The sequence below is a fragment of the Pelodiscus sinensis genome, chromosome 12, assembly GCF_052426305.1.
Source record: "Pelodiscus sinensis isolate ZL-2025 chromosome 12, ASM5242630v1, whole genome shotgun sequence".
In the NCBI taxonomy this organism is placed as follows: domain Eukaryota; kingdom Metazoa; phylum Chordata; order Testudines; family Trionychidae; genus Pelodiscus; species Pelodiscus sinensis.
In genome coordinates this window covers 49,428,926-49,453,915 of record NC_143063.1, presented here as the reverse complement: position 1 = coordinate 49,453,915, position 24,990 = coordinate 49,428,926, and the positions used below count along the sequence as shown (strand labels likewise).

Sequence of the window (24,990 nt, the reverse complement as noted above, 5' to 3'; positions counted from 1 at the left end):
TAAAATGATGGTGTCAAATTTGACTGTGAATGGCTAGCCAACTACAAAAGCAGTTTCTCCTCTCTTGGTGTTCACACCTCCACATCAGCTGCTAGAAGTGGGCCACGTCCTCCCTGACTGAATTGACCTCATTCTCTCTAGCCTGATTCTGGCCTGCATATTTATACCTGCCTCTGGAAATTTCCACTACATGCATCTGACGAAGTGGGTCTTTGCCCACGAAAGCTTATGCTCCAATACATCTGTTAGTCTATAAGGTGCCACAGGACTCCTTGTCGCTTTTACTTATTCCAGTTAACCAGTGAGGCTGGAGCAGCTCCCCACCCACTGCGGGCAGGGGGCTGCTCCAGCCCCACAGGGACCGCCATCCAGAGCTGCCCCTTCCACTGTGGGCTAGAGTTGGGGGTACAGGCAGGGGCTGCTCTGGGCTGGGCTGGGCTGGAGCAACCATCCCCCCCTTAATTGGTTAACTGGTTAAATGTCACATTTAACTAATTAGCCAATTAAATGGGATTTTACATACCTAATGAGTGCCAAATTCAACTCTATCCCAAAACCAAAGTGCATGAAATGCAGAAAATAGAGCAGCCTTCCCAGGATACTTGCTCTGTCACTCTCAATAGTAGCCTGCTTCAGCTACGCAGCTGCACCTTTCATCTGTCTGCTGTGAAAATAAGACCGCTATTACTAACCATGAAAGAAAAATAATTACTTACTCTTTTATGCTATAGACTTCATTATATTGTTCCCCCTTTTCTTCTGTGTGAGCCAGCCCCAATGCCAGGCACTTGAAGATGTTGAAAAAGCCATTCGGATATTTGAAAATACAGGGAAGATCCCGATAAGTGTGATGGAGGCCAGGTACAGTATCTTTCGATAAATTTTTCAAAAGATTCTGTTTCAAGAGCACATCAAAGGAAAAACGAAGAGAAAAGCTTTGGATGGAAGCAGAGAAGCACTGAAGGAAATCTGGCTAATTTATTGAGTGCTGCAGTAATCATATAAGATCAGGCAATTTGTGCAGATGGTACTCAGAGGATTAGAAAGGCCATATATGCACAGAAAGAAGACAGTACTACTACAGGCAGTCCCCGAGTTACGTGGATCCGACTTATGTCGGATCCGCAGTTATGAACGGGGCTTTTCTCTCCCTGGAGGACGGGAGCGGCGGGACGCCCAGATGAGCCGCGGTCCCGCCGCCCACGTTCTCCGGGGCGAGAAAAGCTGCTCCCCATCTCCTTGGTCTGCTGGTCAGACCAGGCAGACGGGGAGCAAAGCCTCGGAGGCCGCCCGCAGCAGGACAGCCGCGGCGCGCCTGGGCTGTCCCACTGAGGGTGTCCTCTGAGGCTTTGCTCCCCGTCTCCCTGGTCTGGCCAGCAGACCAGGGAGACGGGGAGCAAAGCCTCGGAGGCCGCCCGCAGCTCCGCATCTCCCTGGTCTGCTGGGGGGCGGGGAGCGCAGCTAGTGCCCCCTCCGCCCCAGCAGACCAGGCTTTTCTGCCCACGACGCCTGGGGTTGAGCAGCTGGGGCGCTGCTGGGTTGGTCCCGCAGCGCCGCTCCTCGGCGCTACTGGACCAACCCGGCAGCACCCTAGCTGCTCTGCCCCAGGCGTCCTGATTCAGCCGCTGCTGAAACTGACCAGCGGCTGACTACAGTAAGCCCAAGGCAGAGTTGCTCTGCCCCCGGCTTCCTGGAATCAGCCGCTGATCAGTTTCAGCAGCAGCTGACTTGGGGACGCCTGGGGTTCTTAAGTTGAATCTGTATGTAAGTCAGAACTGGCATCCAGATTCAGCCGCTGTTGAAACTGATCAGTTTCAGCAGCGGCTGAATCTGGACGCCAGTTCTGACTTACATACAGATTCAACTTAAGAACAAACCTACAGTCCCTATCTTGTACGTAACCCGGGGACTGCCTGTATTAAAAAGCCATCTTTTGAGGATATTACAAATCAAGAAATGAACATGTATAAGAATGCAATGTGTGACAACTCAGTGTTTCATGGTATAAACATTACCTGGGAATTTGTACTCTATCTTCTGAGAAATCCCACACTGAGAATAGTTAACAAGGGTACGGTATTTCTCCATTTTAAATTGCTGGGTTTTTATGGTTAACAAAGTTCTAGTTTTTTAACTATAGCAACCACACCCAAATAGTCTTATTTGTGTAGCAAGAAGAAGTCACTCCTAAGAATAGTAACAAAATTGTCCTCTGTATTTAGTTGCTAATCTGTTTGTCTTCTGTTTCAGTATTTTCAGAAGACCTTATTATACTTCCCACTTTATTCCTGCTCTACTCATGCCCCGTGTGGTTAGTAAATTTCTTATCCTTTCATTTAGAAGCATGATTTTGGATACTAAAGGCATTTCTGACTTGGCTGCTTTTTGTTACAGCTTCCTGAAACTCCAGATTCACACATGGTTTTTATAGATTCTTTAAAGAGGTATGAAAATAAAGCACTTAAGGCAAAGGCAGTTTCTGATTTTTCTAGACTGAGTTGGGAATGTTTGGCTATAGGATCAAGTTATCTGAGGCTCAGGCTCTGTGATACCTTGTTTGCAAAATGGTAACTAGCTATTGGCATGGATAGGATTTCTCACCCTCTGAGACACCTGGCTTCAGTTGGCAGGTATAGTGCCTTGCTGCTCGGGATGGGTTTGCTGCAATGGCAATGTTTCAAGATTTACTTTTATGATTTGCTAGGCTAGTGTCCAAGGAGGACATGTCCCCTGATAAGGACTCAGTCAGTCTGAAATGTAGACCTGGGAAGTTTTCTTGCCCAATTGTGGGAAAAGCCTGTTTTAAAACCAGTAGTTTTTCTGTAGCTAACTTTAACACACGCTTTCCTGTATGAATGGCTCCAAGTGAGCCATTCAGTTGTGTCTGTGTAAGACTTGGGGCTTGTCTACATGGTAAGATAATGCGCTGTACAAGGGTGTGACTTCTAACGGATTGAGTACTAGCAAACTTATCCAGCATTGCCCAGGTCCTTCAGGGCAGGGGCCTGGCCGTGGGAGGGGTGCAGGAGTCAGGGCGGGGCTTTGGGATGTGTGTGTATGGGGGGGATGGGGCAGTGCAGGAGGCTGGGAGCAGGAGAGGTGCAAGAGTGAGGGTTGGGGGGGTGAAGAGGGGCTCAGGACGGGGCGGGTCCTATCCAGCATGGGTGCTCTCTCTCCCGAGTCCCCTCCCTCCCCAGCGCTGCAGCTAAGGGCTGGGGCGGTAGGGTTTTGGGGTAGGGGAGCTACTTACTAGTGTGATGGCAGGCAAGATGGAAGAGCCCCAGCCCTGCTGCCCCAATGGACACACTGTAAGGATAGCTCTTCCCTGTGGGCTTGTCGTTCCCAGTAGCCACTGTCATATTGCATCCTTCCAAACAGCAGCCCCTCCCTTCCATGTTATGGAAAACAGTCCTTTGCTGGGGCTTCCGGTTGTCCTGCACAACCAAACCTCGACCTTGCTTAAAGTTAGGAGAAGAGGAAGCTGCCTACCAAATTTGATTGCTCTAGTTCTTGCGTTTCGGAGTTCTTGATAAATATATAGATAGATTACTTATCCTTGTAGACCCTACTGGTATGCAATGTAGTGCTGTCTGAAACAGTACTATATTAAAGCTCACTATGGAATACTCAGTGTCCCCCATCTGGGTCTACATGGACCGAAAAGCACATGTTACTTCACTTTAGAACTCACATCCCCATAGAGCACATTACTGCACTGCGTGGACAAGCTCCTGGCTACATGTTATAGCTTAAATGGATTTAATTGGTCTAATCCTACTATAACAACTGTCATGAACCTTTAGTATTGTATACCTGCCTATCGGTGTACGGAGGTCATGCAGCCTTTGATCTCAGTCTTGCCCTGCACTTGATGAGTGTATTTGCTGTCCTGTAACTTCCCTCTTGTGTACTCTTGCCCACAGATATCATATAATATTGCTAATCTCTATGTGCAAATAACTCAGTCTTATGCCTGGCAGTATCATAAAAATGTTAAGTGCAGTGTCTGCTATATTGCTATTAGTCTATGGAAAAAATTATGTATGCCATATAGTTATGTGTTTTACTTTAACGAGTCTGAGCATTGAATGACGTTAAATGGTATAAACAAAAATATTTCTTATTGCAGAGCTGACAAAATTCCACCAAACTTATACTCGAGGTATCTCCAAGCCTGTCATTCTTTGAAAGAGAAACTGTTACAAGGTGAGAGAAATCTGTAGTTACTTAAGCATTAGTTTTAGAGCAATGACCCAAGATAAAACATATTTTCACGGGCCTTTTAGATGGGAATTTTTCCAAGCATTATAAATCAGATGCTTTACCTAATTATAGACAGCTGTGATTGGTGTTTTATTATTACTTAAAACAAAATATATTTTAGCTTGATTTGGAGTTTTATTAGGCTGTTTGTATTGTGTGTGTATTTGCTTGGATATCGATCATCTAAGGTGATAGGTGGAGTGGAAATGTGTAGATAAATATATGAGTGATTTTTTGCTTTTCTGTAAGACTTTGGCCTCTGGATTTCTTCCTCCGCAGCTTCTCTAGCAGTCAGATGTGTACATATAATTCTGGTGAGAATTTTGCTGGCTTTTGACAGCAAGGTGATGCCCTGATGAGTTGCTGCAGGTTTTTCTGTCTGTCCTTTGTTTGACAAGTGGATGATGGATGCATATTTGTACTCTTGGGGTATAGTTCCTTGAGTCACACTGACTGGAAAAATTGAGTCAGTTTCAGAGCCTTGTGCTAGCAACTCAAGAGATCTGATACAGGATCTGCTCCATGTGCTTTACTATTTGACAGCAGGTCAATCACTTTTCCAGTTTCAATGGTCATTGGGGGATCTGCAAGAGATGTGTTAATATCAGTCTGAGTCAGTTGAGGAGGCAATTGATCATGAATAGATGCTTGATACATTGTTACTGCAGTGGTGGGCAGAACACTGCATGTTTTTTGTCCATGAGTAATGTAGTACCATTGGCACTCAGTACAGGAAATGTTCCTGATGTCCATGGCCCATAGACGGTCCTCAGAGCACCATAGAAATTCTTTGTATTATTCCTCGCTGCATAGGACTGACTCATGCTTTGTTGCTTAGCCATGAGTTCTGCATTTCTCTAAGGCTGTGTCCAGACTCAGGGGTTTTTTCGAAAAAAGTAGCCTTTTTTCGAAAAAACCTCACCTGCGTCTAGACTGCAGCCGCGTTCTTTCGAAATTAAATCGAAAGAACGCGGCTTTTCTTTCGATGGCGGTAAACCTCATTTCACGAGGAAGAATGCCTTCTTTCGAAAGTTCCTCTTTTGAAAGAAGGCGTTCTTCAATGTAAATAGGGCTTCTTCGAAAGAGAGCATCCAGACTCACTGGATGCTTTCTTTCAAAAAAGCAAGCCGCTTTTTCGAAAGTTCAACGTGCGGTCTAGACACTCTCTTTCGAAAGAGGCTCTTTTGAAAGTATCTTTCGAAAGAGCCTCTTTCGAAAGAGGCTTGCAGTCTAGACATAGCCTAAGTGTGCATTGGACAGCCCTCTTGATGCAGAAGACTTCTTTCTTAGATATGGATGTGCTGTCTCCTAAACAGGCCTTTGAGCTGATGTTGCTTGTTGAATAGTCTCCCTATGTCAGTATTGCTTTTATCAGACTAATCTTTCATCAAGTTCATCAGTGGCCGTTAGCCAGGATGGGTAGGAATGGTGTCCCTAGCCTCTGTTTCTCTGGGAATGGGTGACGGGGGAGGTATCACATGATGATTCCCTGTTGTGTTCCCTCCCTCTGGAGCACCTGGCATTGGTTACTGTGGGCAGACAGGACACTGGGCAGACAGACAGGACCTTTGGTCTGACCCAGTGTGGCTGTGATTATATTCTGAATCTTGATGGTTATACGTGTTGGAACCATAGGTACTGGATGCAGCTAATACAGTCTTTAATGCATGCCCAATTTTTCTTGATGTTACTAGTGTAATAATTGATGCAAACAAGGCCAGTTCTTCAGCAATCACCTGTTCCACATTATTTTAATTTGGCTATATTAAGCTTTCTGGGTGCTTTCTGTGCCTTGCTGTCAACCACTAGGATCTATGCAGGTATTCAGCGTGGAGAGTGTAAGCCTGGGATGAGTCCAGAATTCTGCTCTTCAGGCCTTTGTCGTTGTAAGTCCGCCTGTCTGGTCTCCTGATGATGACCGTTGATATGCTGTGCTTTAAGCACAGACGCATCCAAGTAGGAACATTTAGCTGGCCCTTGTGGGGGAGCTGGGTGGGGCCAGGCAGTGGGACCTAGGTTGAAAATGGTTTAACCGTTTTAATGTCCCTACATCCAAGACATCTTGTCAGAGTTCAGCAAGTGGAAAACTGTATTGGTGTTGGGCAGATTTCCTCAGCAAGAGGAGCCCGTCTGCTTACCTGGTAAGCATCAGTCTTATCAGGATAACTGGTTAACCGGCTTCCCAGCCAGAGCTGCCTGTGACGTGGTGCAGCAGGCCACTCCAGCCCGGCCGTGTCTCTAGTGATAAGTGGAACCTTGATTTCTTTTGTGATTGGGACTGTTTTGTCTGTTTCAATGTACCCAGCCAGAGATTTTTGTCGAGTTCTTGCTTTCTTGTTTGAGAAGAATCTGAATACTTAGTAAAACATTTCAGAAATACAAAATTAAATGCTAATGTTTTCCCAGCCTTGCTGGGAGAACAGATACTTCATAGGATCACAGCAATGAAGGGCTGGGAGAGACCTTGAGAAGTCTAGTCCTGTCCCCTGTACTGATTTAGGAGCAAGTAAACTTAGACCATCCCTGACAGGTGTTTTTCCAACTGGTTATTACAAATCTTCAATGATGGGGTTACTACACCCTACCTGGGAAGCTTATTCCAGAACTTAACAATCCTTATTTGTCAAGTTATCTAAAACTTTTGTCAATGTTGTTTCTCTCCTTTGGACTCTCACGCCTCACGCGTGGGGCCTCACCTGGGCTGAGTAGAGCCAGGCAGTTACATCCTGTGTTTTTTACATAGGGATGTTAAAATGCGGGTAATTGGGTAACCATTTAACCACTGAAAATTTCAGCAGTCACACACACCCGCTGGCTCCCTGTGAGTCCTGGCACCCGCCTGCTGTCCCCTCCCAGGGATCAGAGGCAGCAGCACGGGGTGTCAATCAGCTTCCTGGGAGTGGGGCATGTAACTGTGTAAACAGGTATCCTATAACATCCCTAGTTTTACATATGACACTGTTAATATACCCCAGGATTGTTAGCCTCCAGAGTCTCTTTAGCAGTTCAGCCACCTAGCCAGTTATTCCCCATTTTTGTAGTAGAAAGTTTTAATTTTTTTTCCTTCCTAGTTGTAGTGTGGGAATGTAGGACTCGAGCCCCGGTTCGAGAATGTAGAATTCTCTAAGATTTTGAATTCTAATCCTGTCCTCCAATGTGCTTGCTTGCAACCCCTCTGCAACTTGGTGTGATCAGCCACGTCTATAGCATGTTCTCCACTTTGCTATCCATGTCATTAATTAACATATTGAATAGTACTGGACCACATTGGCTAGCCCTTCAAGTCTGGAAGCTAACCATTCGTAACAACTCTTCGAGTGCGGTCTTTCAGTGAGCTATGCACTACTTAACGTTGTAGTAATTTTACCTAGACCACATTTTCTTAGCTTACTTATGAGAATTTCTGGATGCTGGAAGCAAAGGAGAATAGGAAAGAAAATATGAAGTAAGATTTCATTTCTTGGTCTGAAAGTTAAATTCCTTCCTGAACTGGACATGAACTCATACCTGACTAGTCAAAGTAGCTTTGTGAGGATAAAAATGATTGTGTGCATTGTGGCAGATCTGTGTTATATCTGTGTACTAGTTTATGACCCAAAGTGACTTCTGCTTTCACACTAACCCTAAGTGGAGGTCAGTGAGTCATTGCGTTAGGTTTTGTGTATTTAAGCTTGTTGTTTTCACTCACTTGAGTCTGGTGAAGCCTCAGCTGGAATACTAGGTCCCGTTTGGCTGCCACACTTTGAGAGATGTGGACAAACTGGAGAATGTGTGGAGAAAAGGGGCACAAATGATAGGAGGGTTAGAAAACCTGACCCATGAGGACCCTGGGTATGTTTGGTTTTGAGAAAAGAAGATTTGAAAGGACCTGATGAGCCTTGAATAATTAAGTACTAGAATATAGGTTACTGAATGAGGCTGGGGATTCCCTGTCCCCTGGAGGTTTCCAAGAACAGATTGGACAAACATCTGTCAGATAATCTCTTGAGGTCCCTTTCAGCCCTCTATTGCTAGTATGCTAATAGAGATCAATCATTTAGAGCACCCTCTCTTCTCTTTCTATAGAAGGATCAACAGAAACAGAGCCTGCTCATCTCAAAGAGCCTATCGAACAGCTGAAAGCTGAACTGGACGAACTAAGAGTGCTGATGACAGACCAAGGCAAACATGATGGTATGTAAGGAGGCATGTAGCAGTTGCCTTTAAAGCAACGTTCACATAAGAATGCTCGCAGAAACAGCAGTGTCCTACTTTATGCCAAAGGATTGTAACCTCTCTGATTCATAGAATTTGTCCAGATTTGAGGTTTTTTTGTTCGTTTGTTGAGAGTGCCTAATGAGCTTCTGACGGTTAAGCTTTAACTTAAAAAGAATGTCAGTAAAGCTCCCATGACAACTCACTCATCTCTGTCAAATGTTTGAGGGGCCCACCTCAACTCCTGTTTGTGCTTGTAACAGCTGCTAGGCAGTGTAGTGTTGGGGACAAGGGAGCTGCCAGTGGGGGCTCTTCCGGTGATGGAAGATGAAATATGGTTCTTGTCACAAGTCCCTGATGAAAGTTAAAGATCCCTTTTTTTTAAAAAAAAACAAGTGATAATTATTGTGTACTGACTTCCATTCTTGTGAGCAATGAAGTGAGTTCTAATCTCCTTAGCACTGTGTGAACGATTACAGAATGCATAGCATTTGCTCCATTACCTGCCCCATCACTTCTCTTGTGCCGCTACCTAAAGCACTTGGAGATACTGTATTTCATAGTTTGAGGTTTGTGAAAACAATTCTAAATCTATACAGTTGGCTTTTTACTGGCAGTCAGGAGGGATGGTCAAACTTTTATTTGTGGTGAAATCCATCATTCTAGCAAATGAAAGAAGTTGCAGTGGCTGAAACATAATACATAAAACTTCCATCGATTTAGAGGACAGTATATAATAATGTGGTGGCTGTTTAAAATTTGGGATTCATGTTTAACACCCCAAACATCCTAGTAATTTACCCCTAAAGATGTAAATATGCTCCGCACTCTGCAAGCAGGGTGGCAAGAACATTTGACTTGGTTTGGAAGAGGATGGGAAGGTCTCTGCTTGTGTGACAGGGGTCTTTAGATAATAACAAAGTGACTCATCTTTCCCTAAAGTGGAGAATATCCTGTGGCTTGACGCTCCTGGAGCGATACCAAGGAGATGCACTGCAAGGCAGTGACCTGTGTCACAGAGTGTGGGGGAGTCCCCAGGCCCCGCACCCCCGTCTGCAGCCAGATGTGGCTCTCAGACAGCAAGTAGAACAGAAGGGTTATTGGTTCACAGGGACACAGCGTAGCTCAGACTCCTTGTGACAGGAACCAGGAACGTTCAGTACAGCCCATCTTGGGGAAAGGGGGGCTCAGGGCCCCAGCTCTGGGTCCCTTCCCTGGCCCTGCAGGCCAGCTAGGCTGCCTTCTCCCCCAGCCAGTGGAAAACCAACTCTCACTCACAGCCCTGCCTCCTGCTTTGTCCTGCTTCCAGGCCCAAGTGTTATTTGCTGTCACCTGGTCCTCAGGATGTGAGAGACTGAATAAGTGAGTCGTGCCCAGCCTCCCTCTCCTCATCCAGACAGTGCTGCAGTGCCAGGGAAACTAAGGTGTGCGCGTGTGCACACACACACACAGTCACTGGAGAGCAGCACAGTACCGTAGCATCACAGAAAGCACAACAAAGCTTTCTTTGATAAGATAACGAGCCTTGTGGATAAGGGAGAAGCGGTGGATGTCATATACTTAGACTTTAGTAAAGCATTTGATACGGTCTCGCATGATATTCTTATTGATAAACTAGGCAAATATAACTTAGATAGGGCCATGATAAGGTGGGTGCATAATTGGCTGGATAACCGTAGTCAGAGAGTTGTTGTTAATGGTTCTAAATCCTGCTGGAAAGGGATAGCAAGTGGAGTTCCTCAAGGGTCTGTTTTGGGACCCGTACTGTTCAATATCTTCATCAATGATGTAGATATTGGGATAGAGAGTACGCTTATTAAGTTTGCAGATGATACCAAACTGGGTGGGGTTGCAACTTCTTTGGAGGATAGGGACATAATTCAAAATGACCTTAGCAAGTTAGAGAAATGGTCAGAGGTAAACAGGATGAGGTTTAATAAAGAGAAATGCAAAGTGCTCCACTTAGGAAGGAACAATCAGTTCCATACATACAAGATGGGAAGCGACTGTCTAGGAAGGAGCATGGCGGAAAGGGATCTAGGGGTCATAGTGGACCACAAGTTGAATATGAGTCAACAGTGTGATGCTGTTGCAAAAAAAGCAAATATGATTTTAGGTTGTATCAACAGGTGTGTTGTAAGCAAAACTCGTGAAGTCATTCTGCCACTCTACTCTGCACTAGTTAGGCCTCAGCTGGAGTACTGTGTCCAGTTCTGGGCGCCACATTTCAAGAAAGATGTGGAGAAATTGGAAAGGGTACAGAGAAGAGCGACAAGAATGATTAAAGGTTTAGAGAACATGACCTATGAAGCCAGGCTTCATGAACTAGGCTTGTTTAGTTTGGAAAAAAGAAGATTAAGGGGGGACATGATAGCGGTTTTCAAATATCTAAAAGGGTGTCACAAGGAGGAAGGCGAAAATTTGTTCCTCTTGGTTTCTGAGGACAGGACAAGGAGTAATGGGCTTAAAGTGCAGCAGGGGAGGTTTAGATTGGACATTAGGAAAAAATTCCTAACTGTCAGGGTGGTCAAATATTGGAATAAATTGCCAAGGGAGGTGGTGGAATCTCCCTCTCTGGAGATATTTAAGAACAGGTTAGATAGACATCCGTCAGGGATGGTGTAGACGGAGCGTCGTCCTGCCTTGAGGGCGGGGGGCTGGACTCGATGACCTCTTGAGGTCCCTTCCAGTCCTATTATTCTATGATTCTATGATTCTAAAGCAACCAGTGAATGCAACAACAGAGTGACACCATGGCTACAAGAGTGAACACAGCCTCCACTACATCACATGTAACACATTGGTGTGAGCTGGAAATGCAGGGGTTTCATCCACTGTCATTCTAAGCAGCCATTTTGGGTGTTTCCAAGGCAAAAGATATAATTTATTCTGCATTTTGAGCACCTTTGCACTCTCAGCCCTGTTTGTGCCAAGTTCTGTGAGCAGGGGCCTGCCTCTTGCTCACAGCTTAGCTTGGCTTTATGTTAGCCATGTTTTGTCCATAGCTAGCTAGGCCTTGGGCCTCAAACCAGGCCTGTGCTACGTGGGCTTATGTTTTAGGCCTTCATCTTAATACAGAGGGAATTTTTTTTTTGCTGCTTTTCAGGATTTTAGATAGTCTGCTGTAAATTTTAAAGGCAGTGAGTGGGGCCTCTTCCCTTGGCATTAAAAATCCATCAGCCTTGGAAATGGATGTGTGTGTGCGCATAATTCCAGCTCCTTTCCGGCTTTTACGCTCATGCTCTCCAGTTTAGTACTTCTCCTGCTGCTTTTTCCTGCAGCTGTGCCAGTCCATATTGCACTGATCTCTGAGAGACTGACCACTGTTCTGAGATGCACCAATAAGGAAAGTGAAGCTGCAGCCTTCAGTTCTCGGATTCAAATTAATATTTGTGCCCCAACACTTCAACAGCAGGATCAGAGTGTGAGTATTGTAATAATAAGCAAATGGGTCAGGTTGAATAAATGTAAATACTTGTCAAAAGCTGTCATGTCTCTGAAGAGCAGCATGCACCTTCAGTGCTCCATAGAGAATATAAACGTATATTTAGCCTTTCAGAAGTCTTTGGCTGCCTGGTGAAGAGACCTAGGGGGGCACAGTATGCTAAGTAAATCTTTCAGATGGATAGGCTTTCTTTACAAGACACATGTCTGGACGTTAATTGGGAAGATATAAAGCATTATATGGTATTATAATACAGGACTTTAATTTCAGTTTCTTGGCACTCGTGATATTGTGTACATATTATAAACACTAACTGTTTTCCGTAAGACTGTGTGTTGGGAAACTGAATGTATAGACACCTCATAAAACTAACCTTAGACACGATCCATGGAGTAGAAATGAATGAGATGTCTTTTGTTCCAGGTCATTGACCTCTTACTGACATCCTTCTGCCAGAATCTAATAGCTGCTTCCTATTTTGACCCTCCTCACAGGTAAGATGCATAGTGCACATGCAGGCAGTTCCATGCTGCTCAGTGCCCCATAATACTTGTACTGTGCAAGGGTCTAGGAAGGCCCTCTCCCCCCCTCCTTATTCAGAAGTGGGATATGTCTTACTGGTGTCTTCAGGCACTTTTTGCACCACAGTGGTTCAGGATAAAGCAAATACTTTGCTAGATGAGAGTAAAGTACCAGGTGCTGCCCCACTGTCATTGAGTCTCCTTGAAAAAAGCTGCCTACTATGTGACAGGCCTTTTAAAATATCCCTCTAGCTACTGCTGCCTTTTTGCGATATTAACACTGTTGTAAGTATGGGGTTGCTAAAAGGGGACACGTCCCCAATTATCACCCCTAAGGTCATTACCTCACAGAAACTAACCTTCCCCCCTCACTCCCACTCTGTTCTAAAATTTGATTTGTCAATTTCACATGTGTTCATTTTTTTTTGATTGTATCACTTTGGTATATATGGTTGTGCCGATTTTCTTCCACATATTGATCTGAGGAAGTGGGTCTGGCCCATGAAAGCTCATCACCTAATAAATCATCTTGTTAGTCTTTAAAGTGCTGCATAGTCCTGTCTTTTGTTTCAGCTACACCAGACTAACACGGCTACATTTCTATCACTGGAGCAAAGTTTGATTTTTATTTTTTGTAGCACATTTTGTCTGAAACAAATCCAATCAGACGCTGAATATTTTTCTTTTCTTCTGTGCGTAAAGCACTAAAGTGCCTTGTGAGTTTGTGACGGACCAGGCCGGGTCTGGGCACGGCTGAGGGCGTCTGCTTAGGGTGAATTGCTCAAACTCAGGGCTCCTTACGGCCCCTCACTGGAAGCCCTTCCCAAATAGGCCACAAACCAGTCACACAGAGCACTCCAGCTGCCAGCCTGGCCAGTCAGAAGCCTCACGAGCAAAACCCCTCTGACATCCTAACTTTCCCTGTGCTCCAGTCAGTCCCAGGCCTGCACACAGGTGAGGGGTTATAGAACCCAATCTCACCTACCCCAAACGGGTTCTTCCCGGTCCCAAGAAACCAGCCACAGTTCCCAGGTCAATTTACACTCTGGATCTCACCCACAAGCTCACACTGAGCCAATCCTTTAGAATCGAAAATCTAAAGGTTTATTACTAAAAGAAAAAAAGCATGAGAGTAAGGTTGTTAAGGATAATACGTCATATGCATCGAATCTCCCAGTTCTCAATACAGGCTCTTAGCAGTTTATAACATCTCTGCTATCTTAAAAGTCTTTGGTGTACATCCTATGTCAGGATGGGTCCACAGTTCTTTCTGGCTCATGGTTCCCTGCAAGGCTGCATCTGGGATCAGGAGCTAAACTCAAGACCAAAATGGAGTCTGCCACATGGCATTTTATATCCATCCCTGGTCTCTTCCATGCTGGAGAGGGTCACATGGTCAGTGGCCAGGTGTGTCTTTGGCATTTAGAGATCCATTGTCCCTGGAGCTCGCTCGTTAGCATATCCATTGGCTGAGCATTCCTCGCCCGTTGCTCAATCACAGACAGAGAAGTTTCTGGCATCCATACAGAGTACATATTTATAACTCCACATACAGACATTATACAATTACATGAACAACATCTACAGAATCAGTAGAAGGTAAGCTTTTGTTTGACACCTCACATGCCCCCCCTTGTATACATTTTGGGGCAAATACAGCCCCCATGGGTGCAGCAGTGATCTGGCTGCTCCCCTTAAAATCCAGTAATGTGACAGAGTTATTTTTGGTACAGCAAGTGCAGCTCTGTGTCAAGGCGCCCCAGCCATCTGCCACATGAAATGGATGAAGCATAAAGCTTACTGCTGAGGAGACATCATCAAGAGCAGAATAAAGCATTTTATTTTTCACTTTGATCTTAAACCTGGGCGTGCCTCACTTTATTTCAGAAATTAAATATATGTTTGACCTGACAAATGGAAACTCTGAAAGTATGACTAGATTTCACTGTGCTTTACCCCAAGTGCCTTTTTGCAAGAGGAATACGGCGTTTGATCATGTGTGTCTGTTAGCAGAAATTTGTAAATGTTATGGTTAAAGTAGTTTCTTAGACAGAAACTTCAAGGGCAACTTCTAAGCTGCCTGCCATCCTGTAACTTAGACTGTAAGCTACTTGAGGCCAAGACCTTTCCATGCCACATGGCGCCATGCACATATAGTGATACATATTTCAGTTAGAATGGTGCTGAAAGGATTCCGTTGATGAAGTGATAGTTGTGGGGTGAAGGTGCTTCAGATGCAGGATGTTTAACTGTCTCTTAAATCCTATTCTGCGTTAACCTTTGGCAGTAACATGATCACCTGCCTTGTGTCTTCTGTAGGCAGGGGCTCTGCTTGTCTCTGTTTGTGAAGATGATTTGTGGACACAGGCATCTCTTATCTGCCCTGTTGACTAGGCTCTGTCAGCTTATTTATCATCAGGTTAGTTTCCCAGCATAAAGAATTTGATGGTAGCCATGTGTATTAACCAGTGGGGGCTGGAGCAGCTCCCTGCCTATGGTGGGCGGGGGCCTGCTGCAGACCGGGGCTGCTCTGGCCCATGCAGCCTCACCTGCACTCCTGCCTGACCCTCCTTTACTTGATTAAACAATATGTTTAACCAATTAAATGGGGTTTTACATCCCTAATATAGAGGGATTTCACTAACTTCTACTTTTCCAAAAGAGTTCTCATTTTAACATACTTTTCAAACCTGGCCTCAGAAAATGCAAAAGTCGTGTCCTTGCAGTAATGTGACTTGGCCATATTGTTCCTTCTATGGAGCGCATTTAACAACATGAACTGGAATATACTAACTTTATGTGCATACACAAAAAAGTGTGTAATGTGGTCAGATTAACTCTTGTATTTCTAGACTTTCCAATAGTTAATTGTACAGCCTTATTAGTAACAAAAAACTATGTATTTAATGCATAATAAGGGTGAAGCATTGATGTTTAATTAAAAGTAGCACTTGAGCATTAGAGACCTGGAGTAAATGCTGTATCTGTCTCAATCATTTTTGCCTCTTCTAATTTTCATTCTGAGCTGATGCAGGTGGTATTACATGTCTAGTAATTTTTCAGACACAGCTCTCAGTTCTGCAGCTAGATTCTGTGTTGCATCTCTCAGGAAGCACAGCACAAAAGATCAGTTCCAGGAACAGGGTTATGGGGGCCAAGATGACTTCATACTACTGATCTTAACTTAATCCTTCCAGTACAACAGGGTAATGAGGCTGATAAATTAATCTACTTGCCACAGAATCTGCAAAGCCATTGGCCTTTAAAATTGTTCAGTAGTGTAATTGCAGAGAGCTGCATCAAGGTACTGCTGTCGAATTCTCTTATTTCTCTTGTAGAAGCTAACCAGAAACCGCGTCACAATTCTGGACAAGGAGGAAGTTGTCTAATTTAACCTGGTGCCTTCTATCCGCCCAGTTGATCCTTTACACTGACCTAGTCACTGTCTGGTTGCAATATTCTGCCCTTTGATTAGTTTGAGGTTACATTGAGATTGTGTTGTTTTTTAACAAATGCTGTGCATCTTTTCATTTGTTTGACTGCAGGGTCCTGCCCTAAATAATGCTCATGTTTTAGGGCTCGCTGCCTTAGTGATTCATTTAAATGAATCCAAATCTTTGATTCCTGAAGTGGAGATTGTATCCAAAGTTCCCCAGTTTGCCTCTGTAAAGGGCCTTTCTGTTACGGAGTTCTGGAACCATTTACTAGTGTGCAGGACAGGGGAGTCCTTAGCCTTCTGCCTGAGGTGAGTTTCTTCTTTCATCACATATTAGCTTTCCCTGTTTTGAGGGATCACTTGAATTTGGCGCAGATGGGGATTTGGAACAGTCCATCTGCCATGCAGTGGATATCCCTCTGATGTATGTGTGTCATTTACACTGTTGGACATGTTAGTGCTTAGGTTGAACATTTGTATTTGAAAACTAAACTTAAAAGTAGACACGTTAGACCAGATGTGACCCAGATTTGCCCACCAGTGGTCTGCCTAAGACGTTTGGGAGGAGCCCCAGGATTGCTTCTAATTAGCATGAGTTGGAACAGACTGAAGGCACCCTCATCTTTCAGTGTGGAGGTGTGATCCATGGAAAATCCTTCCTGGTCCCTCAAACCAAGGCAAAGCTTTTTTTGTTGGTTCTTGTGATCTTTCCGGATTTGCTGGATTCAGTGGATATAGTGTACTTAGATTTCCAGAAAGCCTTTGACAAGGCCTCTCACCAAAGGCTCTTGTGTAAATTAGGTTGCATTGGGATAAGAGGGAAGATTCTTTCATGGATTGAGAACTCGTTAAGGGACAGGAAACTAAGGGTAGGAATAAATGGTAAATTTTCAGAATGGAGAGGGGTAACTAGTGGTGTTCCCCAAGGGTCAGTCCTAGGACCAATCCTATTCAACTTTTTCATAAACGATCTAGAGAAAGGGGTAAGCAGTGAGGTGGCAAAGTTTGCGGAGGATACTAAACTGTTCAAGATAGTCAAGACCAAAGCAGACTGCAAAGAACTTCAAAAAGATCTCACCAAACTGAGTGACTGGGCAACAAAATGGCAAATGAAATTTCATGTGGATAAGTGTAAAGTAATGCACGTTGGAAAAAATAACCCCAACTATACATACAATATGATGGGGGCTAACTTAGCTACAACTAATCAGAAAAGAGATCTTGGAGTTATTGTGGACAGTTCTCTGAAAATGTCCACACAGTGTACAGCGGCTGTCAAAAAAGCAAATAGGATGCTAAGAATTATTAAAGAAGGGATAGAAAATAAGACGAAGAATATCTTACTGCCCCTGTATAAAACTATGGTACGCCCACATCTTGAATACTGAGTACAGATGTGGTCTCCTCACCTCAAAAAAGATATTTTGGCATTAGGAAATGTTCAGAAAAGAGCAACTGAAATGATTAGGGATTTGGAACGGGTCCCTTATGAGGAGAGGCTAAAGAGACTGGGACTTTTCAGTTTAGAAAAGAGGAGACTGAGGGGGGGATATGATAGAGGTCTATAAAATCATGAGTGGTGTAGAGAGGGTGAATAAAGAAAAGTTATTTACTTGTTCCCATAATAGAAGAACTAGAGGACACCAAATGAAATTAATGGGTAGCAGGTTTAAAACTAATAAAAGAGAGTTTTTCTTCACACCACGCACAGTCAACCTGTGGAACTCCTTGCCAGAGGAGGCTGTGAAGGCTAGGACTATAACAAAGTTTAAAAAAGAGCTAGATAAATTCATGGAGGTTAGGTCCATTAAAGGCTATTAGCCAGGGGGTAAGGAATGGTGTCTCTAGCCTCTGTTTGTTAAAGGCTGGAGAAGGATGGCAGGAGACAAATTGCTTGATCATTGTCTTTAGTCCACCCCCTCTGGGGCACCTGTCATTGGCCACTGTTGGCAGACAGGACACTGGGCTAGATGGACCTTTGGTCTGACCCAGTCTGGCCGTTCTTATATTCTTATGTTGCACTCCCATATTAAAAATCAGGGTAGCTCTGGGTCAGCCCTGAATTACACAGAGTAGGTCTGCAGTCTTCTTGCATCTTTTTCCAGACTTCCTGTGTCAGCTTTTTAAATGACTGATAGTAGTTACTCTTATGGCCTTGTTCTTTAAAATCCATTGTCAAACCTCACACAGTATTCCAATATAATTAGACAGTTTGACTAGATGGTTACGGGATGCCATTGCAGTTCTTTAGACCATTTTGAAGCACAATATCCTTGTTTTAACTTGGCCCTGGGCTCTCCTGGGTGGAAAGAAACTGCAGTTGAAGATGGGGTAGATATGACAGATGAACCAAACCAAATAACTGCGCTCACTCTCTCTCTCTTCTCTCAGGTTTTGTACTGCTGCAGTTGCCTATTTTTTGTGCAAGTTTCAGTCCCTCCCTCATGATGATTTATGTAACTTGCTTCCCTCTGGCCTTATAAAAAAGGTAACATTTTTAATGAAAAAAATCTATTGTCATTACTTATTAAAAATGCAGTGCTGCCAGAACTTTCTGTTTCCGTTATCCGTAATGTATTCGCACTAATTGCAGTATTTATCCTTTTATTTTATATGGGAGCTATCTTTTGATCTCTGCTTGTTCATTCCGTAAGGTATACAACATTATGTAGCCAACTCTGTTTGCTTTCTTTTTTCCTAACACAGTATTGGAAGGTTTAAAAGTCTATTGCTACATCCTAACCCTTTTTGTCCCAGATTCCATTATTTCTTGATCTAAATCCTCTTTCCTCTACATGCCCAACCTATGTTTTTTAGTTTTTTTTTTGTGTCAAGTAGCTGAGTAGCATGAGGAAGAACGAAACCAATGTAGCTGAGACATTTTAGTTCTATTAAGTTAAATCTTGGGTCTGTTTGGGAGGTTAATAGAGAGAAGAGAGTAAAAATAATAGTGCTCCAATTCTAAGGACTAGACTCATGAACTTGGTTTTAGGGCCTGATTTTTAGTGACACCTCAACTTTGTTTCTGCTTGCACAAACACATTTTTGCCAAATAATAAATTACATTTTTGGTAGAGTATCCTCTGTTTCCCCCCCTCAATACTTCATATAATTGGGTATTGCACAGGGCTTTTTTCATTGATGGCAATTTGTAAGTTTCTACTGTCTCTCTATTTTAGTTACTGTATGCTGTGCCACGGCTGAGCTTAGAGGCTCGAGAAATTGGCCATCATGGGGATGCACCTGAACTATCTTGGAGGTCTCTCTCCTGTTCTTCTGTAAACTACACAAAAACCAGCCTCTGTTTATGGAAGCAAACCTGCTTCCAAGAACTCTTGAAGGAGAAACTATTCCAGGTAATAGTCCTTTCGTATCATAATGCTAATTCTGCTGATCTGTGCTTGGGGATTTCCCAGGATAGATATGTTGTTGTTAGTGGCAATAGCTGCTCCCCATCTAAGGTTACTTAGTCAGTGTTTGTACAACACTTTCAAGATGCATACAACCAGATTGCAGTGTTCAGGTATCCTTATCCTCGTCTGTGTAATCTACAGCTAAGATACAGACAGGAGACATGTTGGCTTTATAGAGAATTTGACAGCAAAAAGTAGAATAGGTTCTAATGTGGTAATGCAGGAACAGTTCCTTGGAGGCTTTTAAATTACAACTGTTTGATAAATATATTTATATCTCTGATGTCTGCCTAACAAGTTAATAGAAATGGACCTATGAGAAGGACCAACGTTTTTGAAAATGCTCATGAACTTTTCCTGGAAACCAATTCAAATACATACTGTCCCCTGAAGTGCATATGAACATTGGATTATTTGCCTACACCTGTACATGTTTGTTCATGTATCAGTAAAAACCCGGGTAATAAATTTCAGATTTATCCCTTTTACCTCAACTTGGAAATTCATCTGATGTGACAATTATACTTTTTATCTAATTTTTCATTAAAATAGATTTATGTAGAGAAGTCATGGAATATTGTTGGGTTTATTTCACTTGGTTAAAATGGTTAATACAGTAAACTATATTTCCATATATCATATGTTAAGATTTTGAACAAAATGTATTTGATTAGTCTGCCTGCCTTACTGGTGTTTTGAAATTTTTTCTTTTCTCATTTTATTTATATTGCTAGTTCCCTACTGGTGTCTTGATAGTGCAAATGTGGGCACATTAGAAAAGTCGAAGAGATATGTGCATGATGCTTTTAGAAGTCTTTGAAAGGTAGTGTTGGCTTGGTTTAGATTACTTGCTAGGAAAATGCTCCAGGAACAGAATTTGTTCATGTGACTTTGGGGGAGGGAGAGAAAGAGAAAGAGACAGACAGACAGAGTTCTCCTTGGTAAGCTAGCTGCAGATGTCCTGCTTTCTTGCTGATGTAGTCTTTTATTGTGCTGAGTCTCTGCCTTTTTCCCAGCTGTCTTTCCGAGAGTGGCTGCTATTTGAGCTAGAAGTGCAGCCTGAGAAGGATATCCTTTCTGCTTCTGAAAGGTAAGTGCAGAACAGTCCTGTAAAAATGGAAGTCATTCAAAATGCTTTTCCAGTTAAGTGAGAAATATGAGAGACCGTCTTGAGTTTGGAGCTTGATGACCATGTAAATCAAATGGGTTGGGGCATAAACTTCTAATGACCTCTACATCTCAAACACGCACTCAAGATACGTTAGAACTGATGGGTTTGGTTTCCCTTGAGGAAGTGATTTAAGGTAAACTTTGTCCTCCCCCCAAGTCACTAAAGCATCTTTCTGTCTCGACTTTGCCATGCTGCAAGAGATGTTTGCCACAGGCCAACCTGCAAACACTCCATGCCCAGCCTTACCCCATCTCTCTGTATTGTTAAAAGTCTCTCAAGGGAGCTGTTAGTTTTTAATCTATTCCTCTGGGAGCAATCCCTTTCTAGTTTCACATAGATGTATCAGACACACAGGGTTGTGGGATAACCTGTTTCTGCCATTCCATGTGACTTGGTGTACTGTGTGCTCTTTAAAACATGGAGAGGAAGCACTAGAATATGATATAAATCCAGTCTTCCTTTGTTCAATATTGCAGGCAGGACTTTCATTACTGGGCATTGTACCAGTGGTATCTTCCAGCCACCTCTGTTTCTGGAGGCTGTGATGGAGACCTGGAAAAGGCATGTGGTGTTCTTATTGGTACAATTCTGGATTTCTTCCAAAGGTACTTTCTCATTACACTTTCACAGCAGTGACCGTTTCTCGGTGAATATGGGGCTAACAGGGTAGAGCAGCGTTTGACTGTAACAGCATAGTTGGGAAAGGTTTATGTGTTGGGTTTTAACGCACACATAGGCCCACCTGTCCCATTGACTCGTGCCAGAGCAATGCCATAGAACGTTGCCTCTCGCTCACTCCTTCGTAGCGGGCATGTGGAGTGTGTCTAACCATTTCCTAATGCTGTGGATGTCCAGTCTACCCAGTGTTTGATTTTTTTTTGAGGCATAAGGGAACTTGTGCAAAATGGTTTTTTTTGCGCAAAACGGCCCCGTCTACACTGCTTGTTTTTGTGCAAAAACCTCTTCTGCCAAAAGCATCGGCAGAGCATATGCAAATGCCAGCGCGACAAATGCTAACGAGCGTTTCATTTGTCTCTACCGACAAAAGGCTGTGGTGTAGACATAGCCTCAGTTACAGTGAGCTTGCTGCAAATCATGGCTTTCAGGGCTTCAGCTGAGCTGACCATTTCCTCCCTCCTTTTCTGCCAGCACCTTTTTTTAAAATCTCCTCAGCATCTTTTGATCTCTTCTCTAGCCTTAGGAAGAGAAAATCATCCTCATGTGGGCGGTGTCAGCCAGGTAGCCTCCTTCCCACCATTGAGGGCCCAGCCATTGTTGTGTGTAGTGGGTCTTATCTGTGTCATTGTTCTGTTCGTCCTGGGTTCCTTAACAGCCTTTCTTCGCAGCCTCCTTTGATTCCCCTAGATGTATTCAGTTAGGCATAAATCTGTCTGGATAGTTTAGAAATGTGCCTCTGTCTGTCTGTTCAACAGCTCCTCTGAAACGGTAAAAGCTGGGGCCACCACATTTTGGTAGGCAGCTTCCTCTTCTCCTAACTTAAAGCAAGGTCAGGATTTGGTTTGTGCCAAGAAAACAGGAAGTGCTGAGAATGGGATGGTTTTCCATAACATGGAAAGGGAGGGGCGGGTCAGGGGGCAGTGCAGTACTGAGAGTGGCTGTTTGGGGCAGTGAGTGCAAGGGAAAGCTATATGCAGAGTAGCTGCTGGAGGCAGCTGCCCCACCAAGAGAGTGGCCAGAAGAGCTGGGTCTCCACCAGACCGGGTAAGTAGCCCCCGTGCTGCAAATCTGGGGAGTCAGGAACGGAGACGGAAGGTCCCTGGCGGCTGGGAGGGTGGGAGAATGGCCCACTGGATGAGACACTCCACTCCCTCTCCGCCCCCCCCCCCCCGCTCTGAGCCTCTCCTCACTTCCCCAGCCCTCACTCTTGCTCCCCCAACCTCCTGCCCTGCCTCCCTTTCCCAAACCACCATGCCCTGCCCTGACTCCTGCATCCCCCACATTGCCAACCCCTTGCCTGGAAGGACTTGGGCAACACCAGGTATGTCTCCTAGTATGAAGTAAAATTGAACAAGGAAACCAAATTACATAATGGGCATGAGAACTAATGCAGACGTTCCCCCAGCTTTTTCCAGGCAGCATCATCCGGAGCCTCTCTTAATTCCAGGTCAAAATTGGACAAGTGTGGCCAATTGGAGAAGTCCGAGTTTTCCCTACACAGCAGGACAGTCAATCCTGATGTTCTCTGTAGATTACAGGTGACTTTTAGATCCGCATAAAGATCTGTGACTATGGCACGACAAAACTTTCTCTCAAGTTTCAGAGTACAGAATGCCGTACTCAGTGCTTAGATGTATGATGATTGATGCTTTTTATACACAAAAATAGATCAGTAAGAATATATTCTCCACTGCGTTAGTGTGTTAATTCACATTCCCGTAAGGCACTAGACCCATCCTGCCTGCCTTGTTACAAGCTGTGCGACAGAGCCATGGCTTCTGAAAACGTGCAAGTGGCTAGTCTGGAAGCCGAGACGGTGGCCTTTTGCATTACATATTGATTTACACTTACAAAAGTGGAGTTCTGTTGTAAGAATTGATTTTTTTTGTAGTTCACTCACCCCACCTCCGTTTTGTTTACCAAAATACCTACATGCAGGTCCTTGAGTAGAGAGTTGCCCCAGTTAGCTTTGTAGAGGAGCAGTGTGTCCATCTTGCAGAGTGAGTGAGTGACACTAGGCATTTTAGAACCCTGGTAGCTCCTCTGTTTGTAACTGATTCTGATTAGTTGCCAAGCTAGTCAAGTCATATCTCTGCCTGTACCTGACTGTATTCCAAGATACAAATCTGCCTTTCCCCTGAAGACATCAAAGAAACTAACTTCCAGCCTGATCCTTCCTGATCTCCCCAATCAATAGCAACAGGATAGAACACACACAGGCCCTCTTGGAAAGTGAAATGTAATCCGGATAGCCCCCTACTCCCTGCGGGCACTGAAATGAAACTGGGTTCCACTGAAACTGGGGAACCGAACTTCAGAGTAATCCAAGTTTAGTAGCCTGTGTTTTGCATGCACCAATGTGCTTTGCAAAGCCCAACCCTAAAGAAACAACGTTCAGAAGAGTAAATTGGCAACTGCATGCTGGATAGATGTAGCATTCAGAAAGGTCAACTCTCCCATTTCCTGGGTTATTCAGGGAGTTCTGTCGCTTCCTTGTGTGTTTTAACCCAGGCTGGGATTTCTGAGATCCTGTGCAGTTGCTGTAAAACTACAATCATCTCAGTCAATGGTACTGTGGGATGAAAGATGATTTGAGATGCAGGCTGATGTAAAGTTATGACAAGTTTTCTTTCTCTGTCCCAGGAAATGGTACTTGAGCTGGGGTGTAGGAAGACTTTACCCACTGGCTGCTGGTCTGATAAGGGACACTTCCTGTTTAGGGTTTTCCAGGAAAGGTTAAAAACGATCGGAAATGGCTCTGCTGTAGGTGAACGGCTACTGAGGCAGCAAGAAGTGCTGCTGCAAAAAAGGTAAATACAAACAGGTTGCTAAAATGAGAAACTTCTGATATAAAGCTGGGGGGGGGGGAGGGATAGCGAGTGGCCTGCTAAACCCAAGGTTGTGAGTTCAATCCTTGTGGAGGCCATTTATGGATTTGGGGCAAAAATTTGTCAGGGATGGTATTTAGTCCTGCTGTGAAGGCAGGGACTGGATTCAATGACCTTTCAAGGTTCCTGCCAGTTCTAGGAGATAGGCAATCTCCATTAATTTAATTTATTTAATTTACTTTCAGAAACTCCTCTACACCACAACAATGAAAGAACTGCACATCCTATGGGATGATAATTAAAGTGGGAATATATTACATATTTTAGCTATGTCAAGCAGTTAAAAAATAATCATGATTGTGTGATTAATTGCACTGTTAATAGAATATCATTTATTTAAATATATTGGATGTTTTCTACATTTTCAAATATATTGATTTCAGTTACAACACAGAATAAAAAATATACAATGCGCACGCACCCACCCACCCAGAATGGGAAATGACTGTCTAGGAAGGAGCACTGCAGAAAGGGATCTAGGGTCAGAGTGGACCACAAGTTAAATATGAGTCAACAGTGTGATGCTGTTGCAAAAAAAAGCAAACATGATTCTGGGATGCATTCACAGGCGTGTTGTGAGCAAGACACGAGAAGTCATTCTTCCGCTCTACTCTGCTGATTAAGCCTCAATTGGAGTATTGTGCCCAATTCTGGGCACCACATTTCAAGAAAGATTTGGAGATGGTCCAGAGAAGATTAATCAAGAATGATTAAAGGTTAGAGAACATGAGCTATGAAGGAAGACTGAAAGAATTGGGCTTCTTTAGTTTGGAAAGGAAAAGACCGAGGGGGGCCATGATAGTGGTTTTCAGGTATCTAAAAGGGTGTCACAAGGAGGAGGGAGAAAAATTGTTCTCTTTGGCCTCTGAGGACAGGACAAGCAGCAATGGGCATAGACTGCAGCAAGGGAGGTTTAGGTTGGACATTAGGAAAAGCTTCCTACCTGTTGGGGTGGTTTAAACACTGGAATAAATTGCCTAA

General features: G+C 43.9%; 1 protein-coding gene across 7 annotated transcripts in view; it reads left to right on the top strand.

The window, feature by feature from the left end:
* The window catches only part of FANCA (FA complementation group A), a 64,656-nt gene that overhangs the window by 25,571 nt on the left and 14,095 nt on the right, over positions 1-24,990 (top strand). For 5 of the 7 annotated variants that reach the window (XM_089781566.1, XM_089781565.1, XM_089781564.1 and 2 more), the window contains exons 18-32: positions 773-861; positions 2,251-2,311; positions 2,395-2,444; positions 4,130-4,206; positions 8,329-8,436; positions 11,739-11,881; positions 12,326-12,396; positions 14,743-14,842; positions 15,969-16,168; positions 18,251-18,347; positions 19,039-19,215; positions 20,289-20,362; positions 20,920-21,048; positions 22,527-22,659; positions 23,765-23,931. In XM_089781566.1, the coding sequence (XP_089637692.1) occupies positions 773-861; positions 2,251-2,311; positions 2,395-2,444; positions 4,130-4,206; positions 8,329-8,436; positions 11,739-11,881; positions 12,326-12,396; positions 14,743-14,842; positions 15,969-16,168; positions 18,251-18,347; positions 19,039-19,215; positions 20,289-20,362; positions 20,920-21,048; positions 22,527-22,659; positions 23,765-23,931 (1,676 nt within the window). The remainder of the gene's footprint in view (positions 1-772; positions 862-2,250; positions 2,312-2,394; positions 2,445-4,129; positions 4,207-8,328; positions 8,437-11,738; positions 11,882-12,325; positions 12,397-14,742; positions 14,843-15,968; positions 16,169-18,250; positions 18,348-19,038; positions 19,216-20,288; positions 20,363-20,919; positions 21,049-22,526; positions 22,660-23,764; positions 23,932-24,990) is intronic. The other 2 variants (XM_075939817.2, XM_089781563.1) reach the window with 1 other exon arrangement.